The sequence below is a fragment of the Lynx rufus genome, unplaced genomic scaffold, assembly GCF_022079265.1.
Source record: "Lynx rufus isolate CCGP_SWC_20201006 ecotype Redwood Valley unplaced genomic scaffold, mLynRuf1.p SCAF_6, whole genome shotgun sequence".
Taxonomy (NCBI): Eukaryota; Metazoa; Chordata; class Mammalia; order Carnivora; family Felidae; genus Lynx; species Lynx rufus.
Genome location: NW_025814878.1, coordinates 27,827,107 through 27,847,196, shown reverse-complemented (window position 1 = coordinate 27,847,196; position 20,090 = coordinate 27,827,107). Strand labels below are relative to the sequence as shown.

Below are 20,090 nucleotides of genomic sequence, written 5' to 3'. Positions count from 1 at the left end.
CATAGGTTTTGAGATTAATCAACCAAAAAATGTTGGAAAACTACTTTCTGGGAGAAAGTCACCCACATCAATTGGTTTCTTCTAGGCAGAAAGTAAAATGAAGTTCTTTATAAAACATTCATCCTAACATAAAAGGGGCACCTGGGTGGCTCAGTCAGTTGAGCGTCCATCTCTTGATTTCAGCTTGGGTCTTGATCTCACAGTTCGTGGGTTCAAGCCCTGCATCGGGCTCTGTGCTGGCAGCACGGGGCCTGCTTGGGACTCTCTCTGTCTCTGTCTCTTTCAGCTCTTTTATAGAAAACTGACTATTTACCCAAAATTAGGTTAATAAAATACATACATGAAGGGAAGGAATGTCAATTTATTTCCATACATAAAATATATAAAACTGCAAACCTGTAGCTAATAAGAATTCTAACAAAAAATATACAAATTTATACATAACCTCCCCCCACTTCGCTGAAAGAACTAACGATTATACTGTATTTCCTTTCTTTTTTGTTAAAACACTACATTTAAATTAATCCTTGGAAGTGGTGGTTGCTTTCTCATATGCTAAGAAGTTTGGTAAGCTTTAGTAAGAGTTTTTAACTCATAAAATTAGAATATTTTAAAGTTCCTTTAAATAAGGTTCTTATGTTACCATACCAAAACCCTTCGAATTCCACTTTCGCCATTAATTAACAAGTTCAAGAAATTAAGACACATAAAACACATCATAATTAAGTCAGATCAGTAACCATGTATTTGTCCAACATCTTACCCATGATGATTCTTAATATTTGTGTGCACTGACAGTACAAAGAAAATTAGGTTCAGAATGACAGCTTGAAAACACTATAAAACTCTTCTTGTGAATATAAGAAATATTATTTTATTTACTCAGAGAAAATAGCTATCCTTCCAGGACATTTCTGAGGACCTCATTAACTAGATCAACACTGTCTGATCCCACTGGATCAGAGTAAGATTAACGGAATACAAACTATCACAAACGTGTTTACCTCCATCTAGACTCCTGGAGACCCGTTTGCTAGAGGTACGCTCAAAGTGTGGCGCTGGCCTGTCAATGAGGGTGCTTGCCTGGCGGGTCTGGGCTTGGGTGCGGCCGCTGTAGCGGAATTTGGACCCCAGGGTCAGGAACTTGGCCTTTGGTGGCTGCTCTGGAGACACAAGCCTGTAGGGGGAAACAAAAGAAACAAAAAGGAGACTTTATGAATTTTCTTTTTTAAAAAGATGACAGAAGTTTACATTTTATCTCTATTTTACTAAGATTACTCAATCTACACAACAAAAGGCTGCCTAAACTTTCTAATGAAAAAGAACATCATTTATAAACCCTCCTACATACAGAGCTTTAGGATAGTGATTAAGATGACTAAATCCACACTCGTGTATTCATGAATAATGTATTTTCCTCAACCTGAGCAAAAGAGCAGCTGTTCTCAGTGTATATCAAAGGATATTTATTTGTATTAGCTTAAATCATTTATATAAACACATATGTCTGAATTCTTGCTCCGAGCTATAAGTGCCAAGAGGCGATCCATTACCATTAGTAATTCTCAATATTTATGTCTATTTCCCATGGGAAAGAACATCCAACTCAGGAATCCATTCCATCAAGTGATGCTTTCCCATGAAGAACATCACACACAGTAGATCTGTAGAAATGACTTATATCCTTTCTTACCAGCACAATTTCACTGTTTAAACCCTGGGTTTGTAACGAATGAAGTCAAATTTTCTTGATGTCAAATACTCCCAGACTTATGCAAAAGTACGTTTTTAGTAAATAAGTCACTCTTGTCTGGCAGACAACTGGAATGGTCTCACTTTCATGGTCTAATCAAGAGTTGGCAAATGTCTTAAAAAAATAATCTTAGCACTCTTATACCATTTATTAAATGAGAAGACTTTAGTTGATAATTCCAGAGTATGAACTCCATAAAATTTTTCCTTTCATTCTCCAAAGAGTGATTTCTTAAATTTTTAAGATTTTTAAATACTTAAAAATACATTTCAAGTATTTTTAGAACTTCTACGCAAAAAAAAAAAATTTTTAAGACATCATCTTCTGCTTAAAAGCAACAAAGAGAGATTCAAGCAAGGTAAAGCTACTTGTAATAACACAAGAGGCGATTCTCCATCAACACGAGATTCTCACTGACATTAACCCAGAAAAACTATATCTCAGAATTAAATTGAGAAGAGAAGAGCCAGGACACTCTGGCTGTCGTGGTGTTAATCTATTCATATAAGGTAGCAAATGAGTTTCTTAAAAACTTCCACCTTCGGCCAATAGATTTTCAAAGGAGACACCAATGCTGCTGCTAAGAATACACTCTGATGAGGGCCAGTGCCTCAACCTGTACTTTGGGAAAAGTTGTATATTCATAAATTAGAATTCTGAAATACTAGAAATATAGACCAGAATTCTTATTTGTGCTCTCTATTCTTTTTCTCTAACAGCTGAGGAATTAAATATCTCAGCATCCTGATCATGAATCATAGAAGCAGGTGAGAAATGTGGTCACTTGCGATGCACTATCTCCCGATGAGCTATGACAGGGTTTCCCTACCTAGCAATCCAGTTAAATAGGGATCGAAGAACACTCTGTAAGAAAGCAATGATCTATAGGAAAAAAGGGTCACTGGCAAGCTCATCACCACAGTAAGAAATATTCATCCTTGAAAAACAAGATGGCTAAATCACCTCTTTATCATTTATTCACGAAGTACACTCTAGTTAATGGAAGAGCAACCAGAGGAAAAAAGCAGTATTTCTAAAAAATACGTCAAAGGGGAAATATGCATTGGTGACCCAAAAGAAACTACCCACCTCACCCCAATTTTTAAACTAAAGACAACAAGTATTGGCAAGGATGTGGAGAAACTGGGACCTTTGCACATTGTTGGTGGGAATGCAAAATGGGGCAGAAGTTATGAAACATGAGAAGGAAGTTCCTCAAAATTCTAAAAATAGAATTACCACATGACCCAACTAATCCTGCTTCTGGGTATTTATCAAAAATAACCTCAAATCAAGATTTTGAAGAGAAATTAGTAGTATTCCCATGTTCATTTCAGCACTATTCACAATAGCAAAGATGTGGTAAAAACCTAAATATCCACTGGCAGGTGAATAGGTAAGGAAAACGTGGTATCTACACAGAGCGGGATGCTATTCAGCCTTACGAAAGAAAAAAAAAAAACAAAAAAGGAAATTCTGCACACAATACACAACAACATGGATGGGCCTTGAGGATGTTATGCATAAGTGAAAAGGCCAGATAAGAAAGACAAGGACTGCATGATTCCACTTCCACCAGGTACCCAGAACAGCCAAATTCATAGATTCAGACTGGACTGGTGGCTACTGGGGGCTGCAAGGAAAGCAAAATGGGGAGTTACCAGTCACTGGGCATGAAGTTTCAGTGAAGACGAAAAAGCTCTACAGATCTGCACAGCACTGTGCCCACAGTCAATAATCCATCGTACACATGAAGGTGAAAAGGATAGGTCTCATGTGAAGTTATCTTACCCAATGAAGTAGAATTATTTAAAAAAAAAAAAAAGACAGGAGATAAAGAGAAGAGTTAGGCTGGAGGCATCTGGCACCCATCTGTAGGCTGACCTCAGTGAATGGCATCTCTCAACCAAAGGCCACATCTTCCTAGAATGAGGAGCCTCACACAGGGATTTACCGGGATCTCCCATTTCCAGTTCCAGTCACTGCTCCCCACCCCCAGCAGAGGTGACACCCCTTTAGGCCCAGTGGTGCTTATCAAACACTGTTAAACCCTTCTCAAATTAAAAAAAAATGAAACTAGAAACAGGATACCTGCTTGTGTGAATTATGAAAAATTGTACAGGATACATAAAGAGATCTTTTTAAAGATTTCATTTTCCTCTCCTATAAAATTAACTGAACTCACAAAGAAAGAAGATCAAGAGACTTCAGTCTTCAGAAAACAATTTTAAAGAAAATTAAGAAAACTTCCATCAGTGTTTTCTGACTTTCTGGGTATTAGTTTATTTTCTATAACTTCACACGGGATCTGTGCTAGGTCCCATATAGAGCAGATGCTCAATAAATACAGACCAGATCACGAGACAGAATCCCACTGTCACCATTTCCTAGAGGGCACCTGAATTTAAGTAGCCAGAAAATCCAAAGACATGTCTGTCTATCCATTTTTCAGAATTCTCTTTCTTAGTATTACACAGTCACAGCATTTAAGAATAGCTTTTGAATTCTCTTATGCCAGGATATTGGAGGAGGGAAGTTGGGCTATAAGTTCTAGAACTTCTGACACACTGAGAGAACTACTGATGAATATTTCAGTCTTAGTTTCATAAACATAAAACAATCCCACTGCTACAAAAAATGCTTTGTAAACTGACATTTTTTTATTTTTTCCCCAGTTACGAAAGTGGGCTCTCATTTATATACACTAGGGGCGACGGGGGGGTGGGGGGTTGCTGGGTGGCTCAGTCAGTTAAACATCTAACTTTGGCTCAGGTGATTATTTTGCGGTTCGTCAGTTCGAGCCCCTTGTCAGTGTGCTGACAGCTCTGAGCCTAGAGCTGCTTTGGATTCTGTGTGTCCCTCTCTCTCTGCCCCCACCCCCCCCCCACACACTCTCTCCCTCTCTCGCTTTCTCTCAAAAATAAACATTAATTTTTTTTTTATATAGACTGGGATATGTTACCAGGTAAATATCTAAGTCCAGGTGAGGAGAATTCTATACAACCGTATTTCTTTCTTTGGTCTAATTTGTTTTTCTTTAAGGTAATAATAGATGATTGGTTCCCATTTAAATGCATATCAGAATAATTATCCACTTAATGCATTTTGTAAAAAAATACTTAAAGAAATAATTCAAGAAATACAAGGCAAATATTTTAAAAACAGATATGTGTACCAATGTAAAATTAGGAAAGTCATTAACTAAAGTATTATTTTATTTATTTCAACTTGAGATAAAACACTTCCTTGCCCAAGTGGCACCTGTGACCAAATACACAAAGTATTAGCTTACAGATTAATTTTCTGATAACAAAGAAATCCTTAAGTAATGAAGCTGCAATTAAATAGAAACAAATATGAAGACAAAAATGGACTGAACATAGACATTTATTAGCTTTTTCTAAAAGAACATTTTTGGTGACTTAAGTCAACGACAATGCAAATAAATTTTCTATAGAAACGTAGGCCAAGCAACAAAATATTTCAAGATCGCTTAACAATTATTTCCTTTTGATATTACTTTTATTTACTACCTCAGACCCCACCTTCATAAAAATAACATCAAAAGGGAAAGGAAAACAAGATACAAACAGAGAGGGCGGCATACCATAAGAGACTCTTAAATACAAAAAACAGACTGTGGGTTACCGGAGGGGCGGGGGTGGGGGGATGCGCTAAATGGGTGACAGGTATCAAGGAGGCACTTGTTGGGATGAGCACTGGGCGTCATATGTTAACTAACTTGAATTTAAATAAATCACTATAAGACACCATTTCGCTTTTGGGAATTTAAAAGCCATAAGCAAGGAACTAATTATCCTATAGCTTTAAAGGTCCTGAGCAAGACGACCTAATGACACATCACAAAAGAAATTAACTTTCACATACTTGACTGCTCAAGAAGCATGGTAACAATTTTATAAAAAATCCTCCCATTACAAGTCAGGTATTATTGGTTTTTTCACCCATGAAAAATAAAGGAAATTTTAAGACAAACCCACACACATCACTTAGTGAAGTCAATCATACCGTTAATAGCAAAGCTCTCTATGAAGCGGCTGATGACACTAATTCACTTGGAATTAGCCTGGATCTACAATGCCAAGTTTAAATGAGAGTTTAATGCCAAGCTGCAAGAACCTCGTGTTAATCCTGTTTACACGCCACCACCTCTACCACCACCACCACCACAAAGCACTGAGGGAAAAATAAAACAAAAAAAAAAAAAAAAAAAAAAAAAAAAAAAGAAGGAAACATGTCCACTGTAAACACAACCAGGAAGTACAGCAGAGTGGGAACACTTATGGGCACTGAGAGCCACAGGGCTTGGCTCGGACTTCCATCTCCACCCGTGACTGTCTACAGGGACACAGTCATGTTTCTTAACTTCTGTTTCTCAGCTTTTCTGAGTGTAAAGTGAAGATTACAACAATGTACATATTAAAAGAATTAATCTATGTAAAGCACTTAGAACGGAGACAGGCTCTATCAAACACTCAAGGAGGAATAGCGACTTTTTATCACGTTCTTGTGCTACTAACATTAGTCTGGCTGAGTGGCTATCAATCAATAGAAAGATCTGGTTTTTTTAATGGCTTCAATCTGAAGCCAGTTTAGTTTTCTAAAGAAATCATTTGCATCTTTTGTGATAAACTTAAACAGAACAAAATCCAGATTTGATTCGAGGCACTCTATAGGCAAATTATGATTTGCCCTGTTTTAGATACATTGCTTCCTATCATGTGTAAGCAAAGTTACATAAGTTTAAAGATATAAAAATGCTTTTGTTAACCATTATCTCCAAAGTCTGCAGGTACAAACTGGTCTACTTTTAAACCAGAGTCGTGGTATGTCAGCAAAAATGGAGGGAGGGACCTGAGGCATCGCATGGCTAACAGACACCTCAGAAACGCCTGCTGCAAGGATACCAGAGAGGGGGGCGCCCGGATGGCTCAAGTGGGTTAAGTGTCTGACTTTGAACCATGATCTCACAGTTCATGAGTTCGAGCCCCATGTTGGGCTCTCCACTGTCAGCCCAGAACCTGCTTCGGATCCTCTGTCCCCCTCCCTCTCGGCCCCTCCTCCCTTGGGCACTTGCTCTCTCAAAAATAAACAAACATTTAACAAAATTAATAATAAATAAAAAAGAAGAATACCAGAGGAAGGACCAGCATAGAGGTGACCAGTGTGGGCTCTGGAATCACAGAGCCAGGTCCCCAACTCTGTGCAGGTGCTTGGCCTCTGTGCTCCTTACTGGGCACCCAGCTCTGAGCCACTTTCTCCCTGGGGGTGAGGAATAAATGACACGGTACAATGTAAAGCAAGTGGTTCTGTGTCTGACAACAATATTTGCTCAATGAACACAGCACGTGTCGTTTCTGAGACAATTACTGTCTCCATTATCATTACCTGACAGGGAAGCCTGCTATGTGTCCTGCCTTGACTGTCATTTAGTTCATTAATGTCATCTACTAGTTTTATTTGAGGCAGACTCCGGTTGTCTGGAGTAGAAATGTGCCATGGCTACCAGGAGGAATTATAAGCTTTTCAAAGATTTATGTGACCAGCATAACTGTGTCAGGTGGATTCAAGTATATTTTAGGAGTTACATTTCTCTAAAACGAGTCTGTTTGACAACATATCTGTTGTCAAGACTGCTCTATTTAACCGGAAAGAGTCACTTGTACCACCTAATAATTCACCTTAAAAACAGCACACTGTGGTACCAAACCAAGAATAAGGATGATAATGATGGGGATGATGATGATAAACGTTATTACATACCGGAAGTAGTTCTACATGTGTTCCAAGTGTGTTTTCTCACGGGCTTTTCAAAGCAACCCTATAAGGTAGGGACTATTATTACCATCACACAGATGATGAAAGGGAGACTCAGGAAGGTCGTAACTTACCCACAGTCACACACCCAGTATGTGGTAGCAAAGCAAGAGCCCAAAGCAAAAACTGTAAAGATGAAGGGTCTAGACACGTAGCTGTATAGACTGCAGGAACAGGATGGAGGAAATGGGGAAAAAATGATCAGCAAAGTGCTCCTTGCTAAGAAGAGTAACATAGAGGGGCGCCTGGGTGACTCAGTCAGTTAAGTGTCAAGACTTCGGCTCAGGTCGTGATCTCACGGTTCGTGAGTTTGAGCCCCGTGTCAGGCTCTCTGCTGTCAGTGCAGAGCCTTCATCAGATCCTCTGTTCGCCCCTCTCTGTTCCTTCCCTGCTTATGCACTCTCAAAAATAAACATTAAAAAAAAAAAAAGGAACAAGAAGAGTAATGTAGAAATACGCCCTTGAAGAAGTACAAAGGAGGTGGGACCCAAGCTAAAGACAGTTAGGGGGTCTAAGGAGATCTGGTTTTCTCACTTGTCCGTTTGTGTTGGTTGGTATGTATGTATGTATGTATGTATGTATGTATTTATTTATTTATGAGACAGGGAGAGACAGCATGAACGGGAGAGGGTCAGAGAGAGAGAGGGAGACACAGAATCTGAAATAGGCTCCAGGCTCTGAGCTGTCAACACAGAGCCCGACACGGGGCTTGAACTCACGGACCGTGAGATCATGACCTGAGCCGAAGTTGGATGCTTAACCGACTGAGCCACCCAGGCGCCCCTGTGTTGGTTTTTAAAGGAACACGATATGGACATGTTTGCTGGCCAAAGAGGAAGTCAAAGGCATTCGTACCTTTGACATACATAACATACAAAGCACGATCCTATGTGAGGAATCAAATGAAGGATCAAGACTTCCATAGGGAATGACTATTTTTTCCCTTGAGACAGAACAGGAAGGGAAGAATGAACAAGAAGAAGAGCGGAATGCTACATAATCTGGGGCTAAAGAGTTTTGAAAAACGGTACAGGAAACCGAGAATGCTCATGACTACAGCTTCTACAATCAGTGCCCCACCCAGCAGAGGGCATCTGAGCAGAGAGGCCGGGGTTCCCAGGGGCTCCAGAAGACCAGGAATATTTTAACAGGAAAGGAGGTAAAAGCACTGCCTGGTAGCTCTGAGGGTCCGGCTGACACAAGAAATAATCTATCTGTAAAGGCACTAATCTGGAGTTGTGCAATTTTCCCTTACAAAAAGCGAGTGCGTCCATCGGGACAGCTGTGCTGTTTAAGGCAGAGCTCTACAGCACTGGTATAGAAGTGGGGAGGTCGAGACACAGATACCAGTAGGCTGATGGGCACAAAAGGCAAGTGGTTAGAACCTCCCGACAAAGTAGCAAAGGGACAGACCCCAGGGTTTTGGCTGGCTGGGGAAAGAAATTAAACAGGAGAGAGCTGGTAAGAACAACAAAATGAAGCCAATGGTGAACGATGCTGGCAAGAGAATGGCAGCTGGGTTTGAAGAATGAGCTTCTAGAAGGGAAGGCATTTGTAGTCAGAAAGTGGAGTCCGGGACCACTGTAGAAACAGACCAGCTGTGAGTGACAATGAGGCACGGCCAAGGAGATCTGGCACCGAGGAGAAGCAAAGAATCATAAAATAGGGTGTTGCCGCATCTTAACCACCACTTAATACGTACAGGGTACCAATAGCTGTTCTCATTAAGTCTAAGCTGTATCATTAAAATTACCTGTAGAAAGTATGATGTTCCACGCACACTTTCCATAGCCTTTTTGCTGCCCGATGGTTTGGCAGTTTGAATCCAATGGTGCTCTCAAATTGTTCGAGCTAGAATAAATCAATAAGGTAAATCAGTAAGATAAAGGAGTTGGTTAGAAGCTAGTGAAATCATGAATTCAGATGTTTCCGTGAGGGGTAATTCTTCTTGAAGAAAGGAGATACTAGTATGTATATCCAGTATGATTATACAGAATGGATTTTTCATAGAACTCAATACTAGTTTCTGTGAAAACCAAGTACAACTGCTGACTTTAAGCAATGTCCACAACTCACCCTACCACCTTATCACTTAGTTGATTCAACAACAACAAAACGGGCCCCCACTATGTAGCAGGCACTTACAACTTTCTCTTTTCTGTTAAAGGTGTGGCTCTTGCTTTTTTAGCAACATGGATATACATGCAGGTTGATTATTAAGAACTCTGACCTTATTTGCCATGAAAAAATAAGGAATAGTGCATTTTATTAAAATTCACTGGGAAAAAAATGAAGTCAGCTGACAGCCATAAAGAAGAACACTGACCGAAGCTGTTTAGATATGCCCAGGCCTACGTGACACTGCTTACCTCTGCTGGCCTAACTTTAATGTAGAAGTTACTGCGCTTATAGGAAATTTTCAAGATTTTCGGCCAAGCAAAACGATTGATTCTCAGTCTGTCTTTGTAAATGAGAAGCCCGTTAGCGCACACACCCAGCTTGATGTCCACGCCTTCCGAGTCCTGCCAAGTAGAAGCCATTTGACCGTGGTTAGAGCTGTCCAAGTTTCACGGGTCAGGAAGCTCATCATCTCCCCCCACCCCCTTAAACCATGACCCGGAACGCCAATTTAACAGGTTGGTATTTAAATACCAGTGACAGTACGTGAGTTAATAGAAACAGTAGGGCACGCAACACATCTTCAATCTCTTATCTCCTAGGATCAAAATTCGATTTGTCAAAGAGTTATAGCCACCTGACTACAGGATACAATATTCTCCAAAAGGCATAATTTCTGTGTTCCCAAGCTTGCATACAAGAGCTGCTGGGGAAAAAGGGAAAGAGAGCTCAATTTAGACATCCTGAAGAGACAGGGTTTTCCTGGAGGCTATCCCAGTCCTTGGGGACACCCTGTCAGCCCAACTTAAGGTGCATTCAGACATTTTACTTTAGGCAAATTTATTTCAGATGGGCTATGCTAACTAATGGCTGTTAAAATCATGCCCCTATTCGGCAAAACACCAATCCCTCACAGAAAATTTCTCTTTGAATCTCTGAATTCTTCCGAGTAATTTTTCAATAACTCAGAGTGCTGACATCCAGTCCCCGTTTAGCATTCCCATGGCTGGCATTTCAATGGACTGCAAACTAGTCTTGAATTTACTCAAACTGTTTTCCCTCCCCAGCATTTTAACTTGGAATAGATGACAATTTACAATAATCACAAGCCTAAAGGATTTTTAAAAACCAAATAAATTTACAGATAAAAGTGACATAGTGTCTCCTCACATTTCAAGTAATATTGAGGACCCAATACTCAAAATACACAGATCACTGACTTTCAAGGGAAGAACTGGATTGCATTCACGACATGTAAAACTGAAAACATTATTCAGAGACATTCATATTTTCAGAAATCACTTATGATATGGAACAAATTCTCACCAAGCCTGCTGAAACAAACACCATATTTAATCTAAGTCTCAATTCAACGAGAATGCAACATTTCGACTACCTTGTTACTGAATCATCTAGAACAAGTCATATTACTTTTTTAAAAATAGAAGTATAGTACTAAGTCACTGATGCCAATTGCTTTCTCTGCTGCCACACTTGAATAATTCATATGTACAGGTAAAATGACATTAGACAATCCCAGCAGGTTTAAAAATTTAATCTATAGGGTGCTTTATTCACCCAAATCTGGCAGCCCCAATTCTCTCTAGGAACAGAGAAAAAAAGCTGGGATGAATCCGGCACAGGTGCCCAAGCAACTTGGCACCAGACAAAAATGTTGTTTTCCAGAAACATCACTGGCCATGGCCACAGGAGCAAGCCGGAAGGCTGCCCAAGACAGTATGTTCTCACCACAAGTAAGGAGGCAACGCAGACTTCAAACACTGAACAAAGTCATCTCTAGTCTGAAGCAATCTTTAGGCAGGACACTGGAGCTATTTTATCGGATTTAAGAATAAACACAATCTGGAACCAAGTAAATCGGTTCATTTTCAGTTGTTGCACACATTGCTTCAGAATTCTCAGTATCTGTGTGAATACAAATTACAGATGAAGAGTAACAAGTGAAAGAGAAAAAGCATGCCTTGGTCCTCCATATTTGACTTCTGCCATTCAGCAACTAAGTCAGAAAAATAAACTAATAAAAAAGGAGCACCTTCTGTCCCTTATTCACTCCCCCTGAGGAAGCTGCCACATATGGGTGGCAATAGGGATCCCATGCCCTCGGACTTCTAAATGGGTTCAGTCTTGGGAAGCTCTTGCAGAAGATGAGAGAGAGAAGAGAAGAGGGAAGGGAGGTCAGCGAGGTGTCCCTGTGACAACTGTGGCTCCCTTGAAGACAGTGTTCTCCACACACAGATCTCTCCTTCTGGGTTCTGGCAACCACTCTCTGCCCTCACCCCTTCAGACCCAGAGGAGTTGGGAGAGCGGCTGGTAAGAGCTCAGAGCTATCACACTAATCTTGGGGCTCCCCTGTACCTGCGTGTCAAGAGTACTTCCATTCAATGCTCTTCAACTTGTCCTAATAGCAGTGTGCCATGAAAAGCTCTTAGTAAAAAATTTTTAAAGACGTACTTAAATATGATCAAGACAATCAAAGATGAAACTTTGATGAAAAGTTCTTTTAAATTGCTACAGACTTTCTTTACAGCAACCGACAAACATCTTCCTTATCAAATATCATCGGAGTGTATCAGATGACAAACAGGATGAAGAGATAAAGGTTACTCTGAATTTTTTTCAAAAAGCAATCTGCTTCTACTCACACACCAGGAACAGAAACTATGCTTAAACAGACCCACAACTTTTTTACTTTTCTAAGGTACAATTTTAAAAACGAGAACTGTGAAACCTTGTAGTACTGCCATCTAAGAATTGGTTTCTAACTAGCGATCAACATGTAGATTTACATGTGGCCAGAGTAATAGGGTTTAGAAGAGCAGAGACCTGAGGTCTCTTTGGTCCCAAACCCATTCTTCTCCTGCCTCCCCGGTTTGGATTTCTCGGCCGAGCCAGCCTGTCTCCATCACAGAGAAACAAGCTGAAAAACACGCAATGGTAGGAAGTCCCATTTAACCTCCTAGAATTTACCAGAAGAAACGAGGCAGATATGGGAATGCTTAACAACACGTGGCTTAGGCAAATCATTCTCTGCACTCTGTTTTATGCAGTTGTAAATAAAAACAGTCAAGTCTTAAATCTTAAAAAAGCCCATGGAAGGACCTGTAAGAATTAAAGGTGTATAGCACCCAGCAGTTAAAAATGACGTCAGAGACTATTTACTGACGTGGAAAAATCTTTTATCAGAGCAAGCAACAAAACAAACAACAAAGAATTCCTCACAAACTGATACCTATAGTGTGATCCTACTGAAAAAAATGCACGAGTTCTAGTGCTCAGAGATGTTTTTTTTTAAAGAAAACAAGAAAACATATCAAAAAAGCAACAGTGCCTATTTCCAAATAAAGAGAGTTCAGTGGTTTTTGTTTTTTCCTTCTGTTTGCTTCTATTTTCTATGATGTATATGTAGGTCTTTTGTAACCAGGAAAAACAGTCGAATAAAGGAAGCCACGGAGGAAAAAAAGAGAGCGGTGCAAACATGAAGTACTATGCAAGTACGAAGCAGGAATAATTCACCCGAGGCCCAGGGAGGGAAGAGATCTTTGGATGGAGGGGCTTTCCAAGAGATTTCTCCAATCATAAAATCTGAGGTTCCTAGGCCCCATCCATCTAGGGAACCGTTGGTTCCCTCCGCATGTGGACCCTGGACACACTTTTCAAAACCACACCCATCTTTCACCTTACCTCTTACTCTCCTCCTTGACTCTCCTCACTGTGTGATCACCCGAAGTAGTGTCAGGAAGCACATGATGTTTATTAGTGGCATCTTTCCAACCCAAACCCTCTCTCCTATCACCTAGTCCATCATTCTGCCCTCTTCCCACCTCTCCAATTAGGCTGCGGGGGTTGCATCCCCTGGGGCCTGGGCCAGTCTCTTTCTTCTTGCGAGTGGTACAAAACAGGCCCGTAGAGAGGACCCTGACCCTCAGGCTCCTTCATTAGCCAGAGGGTTTTTCAGAAGCGGTCCCATCCACACTGCATTGGCCCTTTCTTTGGATCTGCAATCCACTCCCAAGACAGGGATGGGAGAAGGGGCGGGGAGAGGCATCACCTGGCACAGCAAAAGGTGGGGATGCAGAAGAAACCAGGACAGGGGGGAAAGATGCCTGACAGGTGAGTCTCAAGGTGAGTCCATATGAAAGGGTGTTAATTGAAAAGACTGAGAAAGAAGTAAGGGGGCAGAGGAGAGAACGAATGCTCCTTTCCATAAGCACAAACCCCACAGTTAGTCACTAAAGAAATATTATAGAGACCCTTGGGTGAGGGTGAATAGCCTTTTCCTAAAAGTGAGCTAGGCCACTCTGAAACTGGAGCCCTTTCAAAACCGTCAACAGACTGGAAAGATGCCACTTCCCATTACGTTGACAGTACCTTGGCATGATGTAGGTCAACGCCATACATGGAGAGCCTCTTTGCATTTTCTAAGAACTGAGAATCAGCTTGTGCTGGAGATAAGCCCCTGAGGATCAAACGAAACAATATTATTTTATTGGCAGCTGCAACGCAAACGTGGCCCAGATAGGAAAGGAGTGTATGAGCTCGGAGGGTTTAGGGTAGAGCAGTTAACCCCGCACAATTTACAGATAAGCAGGGAACAGGTAAGAAGGCTCAACTCTCAACCTCTAGAAGTTTCCTCATAGGATCCTCTACTCTAAATCTCTACCCTTCCTTTCTATCTCAGAGAATTGTTTTCGATGGTTTTCCCAGTGGGGAAATGGGTACAACATAAATTCCATGAGAATAAAAAAGTGATTTCATCTTTCCAAAAATGGCAAATTCTTACTTCCCACTTCTTAATTTTATTTCAGCAGGACTGATCACAACACAGATCAGAAGTACCTGTATTTGACTTTACACCTATGGTAGATAATGCAGCTCACACCCGGTCCATAACAATTTCCATTCCTGTCTCTATTCACAAGTCAACAAATTTTAGGCTCTAAGAGAGCAGGACCGTGTCCCGTTCATCTTCATAATCCCCAAAGAATTTCAGCACCTGATATTTCAAATTCAAATTATACAATAAATACCTATGAAGAAGAACCGGAATAAAGTGAAAGTGAATATAAGAAATACCGTTGTTTTTTTTTTTTACAAAAAAGTTAATGAATGTGGCCTGTTTAAAAACCTCTAATCTTTCAAAGTTCCCTTCCAAACATTTTTGTCGAACTCTTATAAAATCTCAATTTTGCGGGGCGCCTGCTTGGCGCAGTCGGTTGAGTGTCTGACTTCAGCCAAGTCACGATCTCGCGGTCCGTGAGTTCGAGCCCCGCGTCGGGCTCTGGGCTGATGGCTTAGAGCCTGGAGCCTGTTTCCGATTCTGTGTCTCCCTCTCTCTCTGCCCCTCCCCTGTTCGTGCTCTGTCTCTCTCTCTGTCCCAAAAATAAATTAAAAAAGTTGAAAAAAAAAAATCTCAATTTTGCAATATGGGGCAAATTGTAATTTTGCAGCGAGAGTTTGTCAACTTGGGCTAAAAACACATTTATTTTCACAAAGATATAGAAGTTCTCAAAGCGTAATATGGTACTTAATACGGTACTGAGTAAATCAGTAAAGTTTAGCTACTAAAAGCAAAACTCATCTTGTGGATAGAGAAACCACCTATATATTTCATGTCCATCACTACCTACACTTCTGATTCAAACCCAGAAGCCTAGCCCTCTAGCTTTATCGGATAAAAAACAAAAGGCAGGCGGCGCCTGGGTGGCTCAGTTGGTTGAGAGTCCAATTCTTGAGTTTGGCTCAGGTCATGACGCCAGGGTTGCGGAATTGAGCCCCGCATTGAGCTCTACACTGAGCATGGAGCCTGCTTAAGATTTTCTCTCTCTCCCCTCCTCTTCCACTCTTCCCTGCTCTAAAATAACATTTTTAAAAAAAGGGGGGGAGGTGGGCAGAAGAAATATGTATTAAGTGCCCAAACAAGTATGGGAGTATGTCTGTTTTATGTGCCCAGGTCCGGAGGGAGGAAGAGGGAGATGTCACAGGGAGAAGTAACTTTTTCCAATAAATGAAAACATTCAGGATCATGAGCACTGTTGTTCATGTTATAGTTGTGAACACAACGAAAGGCGATCTCAAGGCTACAGGTTGTCTCGTTTAATACTAGGTGAGGCTCCAAAAGGAAACACTAGATAATCCCATGAACAGTGCTCGGATGTCTGGCAAGTGTCAGAAGAGAAGCTGCTTCAATCCCCCGTGGCTATTCTCTCCCCAGCAAGCAAGTCACCAGACCTGTGGGTTTTATGCAGCTCTGCCACCTTCTCTTCCAGCTCCTTCGTCTGTGTGGGTGCAAACTGGAAGTCACTGAGGTCACTGCTGCCATGTTCTTCTGGATCGTAGTCCCCAAGTTCAGCCTGCAGCGTGTAGGATCCCAGGAGGGCATGAGTCACAAATGAGCAGGGCAGGCGGCCGGAGGCAATGTCCTGCCGGAGCTGAAGGCACAAGAAGTATCTGAGGGGCAAGGGGGAGAGGAGGGCCGGGAAGAAATCCATTAGGATGCAGCACCAATGATCTTTGAGTTCCAGTATTCCTCTGAAAACAGACGAGAAGGCAATGCCTTATGTCCACAGCAAAGATCGTCTTCTCTAATAAGAAGTCCACCTTGCTTCTTGGGCTCCTAACCCATGGGAATTCTGAACTGCTATTCTGGTCACAGTGTATTTATCATCATCATCATCATCATCATCATCATCATCAAGAGCTTTGTGACTGAAGATAAAAATCGTAATCACTTAGACTTGTCTCTTTCTCCGTGGATTTAAAACTGGCATCGAAATTTACATGTCCCTCAAAAGTTGCAAAGACTAATGAAAACTTAAAAACAGCTGCAGTTCTTAAGCATTTGCAAGAAGAGCTAAGGTCACCCACCCTTTATTCTTTCTAGCCTTTTCATACCAATTTCTTCCATTCCTCAGACGCCTTGAACAAGTATAAGTCTTTAAAGCCCTTACACTTGCCCATTTACTCCATCTACAGAGACAGTTCAATTTATAACAGAAAAAGCATGAGCTTCTGGGCCAGGCACAGCTGACTCTGTGCAACCTTGAGCTAGTGAATTTGCTCGTCTAAGGCTAATTCCCTACTTGTCAAATGAGAATTCTTCCGCCCTTTGAAGGAGAGGATACGAATTAGATAACAAAAATCAAAACATACCGCATGTCACCTAGGAGTCAGTAACTAATAGACATCATCATCATCATCATCATCATCATAATTATGTTATTAACTTATTAAATAGTTCTTATTCAATGTTTCAAGTGGTTTTACTACAGTTACTTATAAAAGTTTCCATTTCCACTAGATGACATGCGGAACCATGTTATTTACATTCTATGAGGATCTGGGGTCGGGGGGCACTACCAGCTCCTTTGCTGACATTTGAAAACCTGATTTCTACTCGTGACTTCAACTACTTGCTAATAAGATTACCATCAATCCCTGCAAACTAAACAGCCCCTCACTCTTGAAGACCTTTTCGACACTGCCATTCCCATTAGCAGCTGGCCACTTTCTTTGCCAAGCGTGGGGCACAGTTAGCCAAGAACTTGCCACGTAGCAAGTGCTCCAAAATCTTCTGGCAGAAGGGAAGTCATCTCTCTGGCACTACGGTCTGAGGACTTTTATGCACCGCAGGAGCTCTCTAAGGAGGATTATGTTCCTTTGGTCCCTGGAACACCACAAGCAGAACTGCATTACTTTAGAGAAGTCCATTTTAAACTAGGATTCCAGGGTATCCTCTGATTCTCTAAGTCTGACTGAGAACCGTGCCAGTTCTCCACATTTCGTGACACTTTGAAGACCTAAACACCCAGATTTTCCACCTACTATTAAGATCTTGTTGTTCCGTTTGAGACTATGGTCTTGACTTTTCACATTGGTCCTGTCCTGTTTTCAAAGAGAAGTCGAAAGCCCAAAACCTTCCAACAAAAACTCCAACAGGTTCCTGAATTTCCCAGCTCCCTCTTCTTCACATGGCAGGAGCCAGCGTTCTCAAACACTATCCTGAACACTGCAACACTTCTGCAAACACCACTCTTGCACTCCTCAAAAGCCACCTCATCTGAAGTTTTTCACTCAAGTCATAGTGAAGATTTCACTCATGATACTTAGGCCACCAGTCCAAGCAGGTGGCTGGTGTCAGGCTGCCTGCCGAGGCTTTTAGTGTTTAGCTCACCAAACTATCTCCTTTCTCTCACCACACACGGCGAGACTATTCAAGCCCCATTTAAAGGAAAAACCAAAGCACTTACCAATGCCCTAAGTCGCAATTACCAGAGGATTATCATCTCCCGAACAAATTACTCCAAGAAGTGTGTGTAGAGAGAGGGTGCTAGGGCGCAAGCCCCAACTGCAATGTCCGAAGGCATTCCTGTCGTGAGGCTGTGTATCCAGAGCAACCAACCTATCCGGTCTTATGCTCCAAAGCAGCTTGAGGTGCAGTTACAAAAGCTTATCTTTACTATTTACTAGCTGAAGTTAATTCAACCACAGCTTACTATCAGAAGACCGCCATTGAGCAACAAGTAGCAAAGGCGGGGTGGGGGTGGGGGGGTGTTGGTTAGGGGCAGTGGGGAAGGCTTGTTATTTACTCCATCTTGGAAAGAAATCTCCACGTGGGTATCACGCACTCTTAAGCACCAACACAACCTGATGTCTGCCAAAACTGGCCTAGCACAAAGCATCAAGGGCTCAGGAACCATAGGAATGAATCAAAAGCAGTCTTTCAGCAAGACCTCTGGTGCTCAAAAAGTATATTCTGAACACACTTCTCCTTGGCCATGTAACGTATGCACTTATTCTCGCCAAAGCTAATAAGTCCTATCACTGGTAACCCAGCTGAATAGGGCTAACATACCAAGGCACTTGTGGACTCAAATGCTCCTTGGTTACTATTCAAACACTCAGGCACTCTCAGAATCAGTAAATGCTCCCTTGCTCCTCAACTGAATCTTTTATTTGCAACTTAAGTATATGTTTGTATGGCCCAGACAATCTCAAAGGAGATGGAAATGAAACAGCTATTGGCTAAGAAAGCCTACCTTATTAGTTGTTTTTTTTTTCTACTTTGAAATAGGAGGCCCCTGGAAATATAGTTCAATTGGCTTTTTAAATAATTTCATTTTTCTACCCTATATCACCTTTGTGATAGGAGACTAGCACACAGGTACACAAGGGTTATACAACAAAAAACCATTTTAGTATTAATCTGAAATATTAAATATCAATGATTTTTGTAAGTGTAACGTAAGAAAGTTGCCAGCAATATAATTTTTTTAACATTCTATTACTCAACTATAAATGGAGAATTTAAAGTAAAAAAAAAATTTTGAAACTAGAAACATTTCCAACCATTTTGGAGTACGCTCATTTACAAGGAACTTTCTAGAATTCAACTTATGAAAAAATATTTTGGCTTTAATGCTGAAATTACCATTATTCTCCCAGGGCACTGAGATAAATGAAAGCTCTAAGTAAAAATTTGTTTTAAAATGTAAGTATAAAGTACCTGGTGATATCTTCAGTCAACTGAGAAGGATCAGGAGGATAAAACTTCACATTAAAGGTGAACAGCCAAGGAGGATCTGTAATTATTAAATGTGGGTATTTACCCAACCAGCAGAATGACCACTTATTTTGATAAAAATTAAAGGTTAATGTTCAAACAGCACATACTACTTCCACTATACATCAGTTCGGAGAGTTTCATTGTTTGATTTTGAGAAAACTATTTACAAAAACAAAACAAAATATAAAAATTATACAAATAACCCACTATGAAAGAAAAACAGATTCCCTTTTTTTAAATAAACACTTACTAATACTTTCAATGTTTTGTATGGTGATATATTATGCAAAAATTTCAATATAACCTATATGTAATCATTCTGAAATAAGATTTGTTTTAACCATAGACTCTCTGGATGCCAAATATCTCCTACTGTTTAAAGAGAAAAAAAAAAAAAAAAAGAAAGTATTTTAGGATTTACACATTGTTGACAGAAGGGAGATAATGATCAATTGATCACTATAGCTATTCAAGAAACTGATTAATGGTCTCTTAATCCCATAACGAAATCTCAAAGAAGGGAGTAGTAAAACATCACAATACTTTATTTTTATTTATTTTTTTTAAGTTTATTTATTTATTTTCAGAGAGAGAGAGAGTAAGGGAGGGACAGAGAGAGAGGGAAAGAGAGAATCCCAAGCAGAGCCTGATGTGGGGCTTGAACCCACAAACCATGAGATCATGAGCCAAAACCAAGAGTTGGACACTCAACTGACTGAGCCACTTAGGTGCCCACACAATACTTTTTAATAGTGTTTATTTATTTATTTTGAGGAGGGAGGGGCAGAGAGAAAGAGA

At 40.7% G+C, this 20,090-nt stretch overlaps 1 protein-coding gene across 1 annotated transcript in view; it reads right to left on the bottom strand.

Annotated features, from left to right (window-relative positions):
• EPB41L2 (erythrocyte membrane protein band 4.1 like 2) overlaps nucleotides 1-20,090 on the bottom strand; it is a 255,844-nt gene that overhangs the window by 44,634 nt on the left and 191,120 nt on the right. Inside the window, exons 6-11 of the mRNA XM_047102614.1 lie at nucleotides 19,233-19,308; nucleotides 15,959-16,177; nucleotides 14,099-14,186; nucleotides 9,961-10,113; nucleotides 9,345-9,442; nucleotides 1,005-1,177 (exon numbers count right to left, since the gene is read on the bottom strand). Of these exons, the coding sequence (XP_046958570.1) occupies nucleotides 1,005-1,177; nucleotides 9,345-9,442; nucleotides 9,961-10,113; nucleotides 14,099-14,186; nucleotides 15,959-16,177; nucleotides 19,233-19,308 (807 nt within the window). The remainder of the gene's footprint in view (nucleotides 1-1,004; nucleotides 1,178-9,344; nucleotides 9,443-9,960; nucleotides 10,114-14,098; nucleotides 14,187-15,958; nucleotides 16,178-19,232; nucleotides 19,309-20,090) is intronic.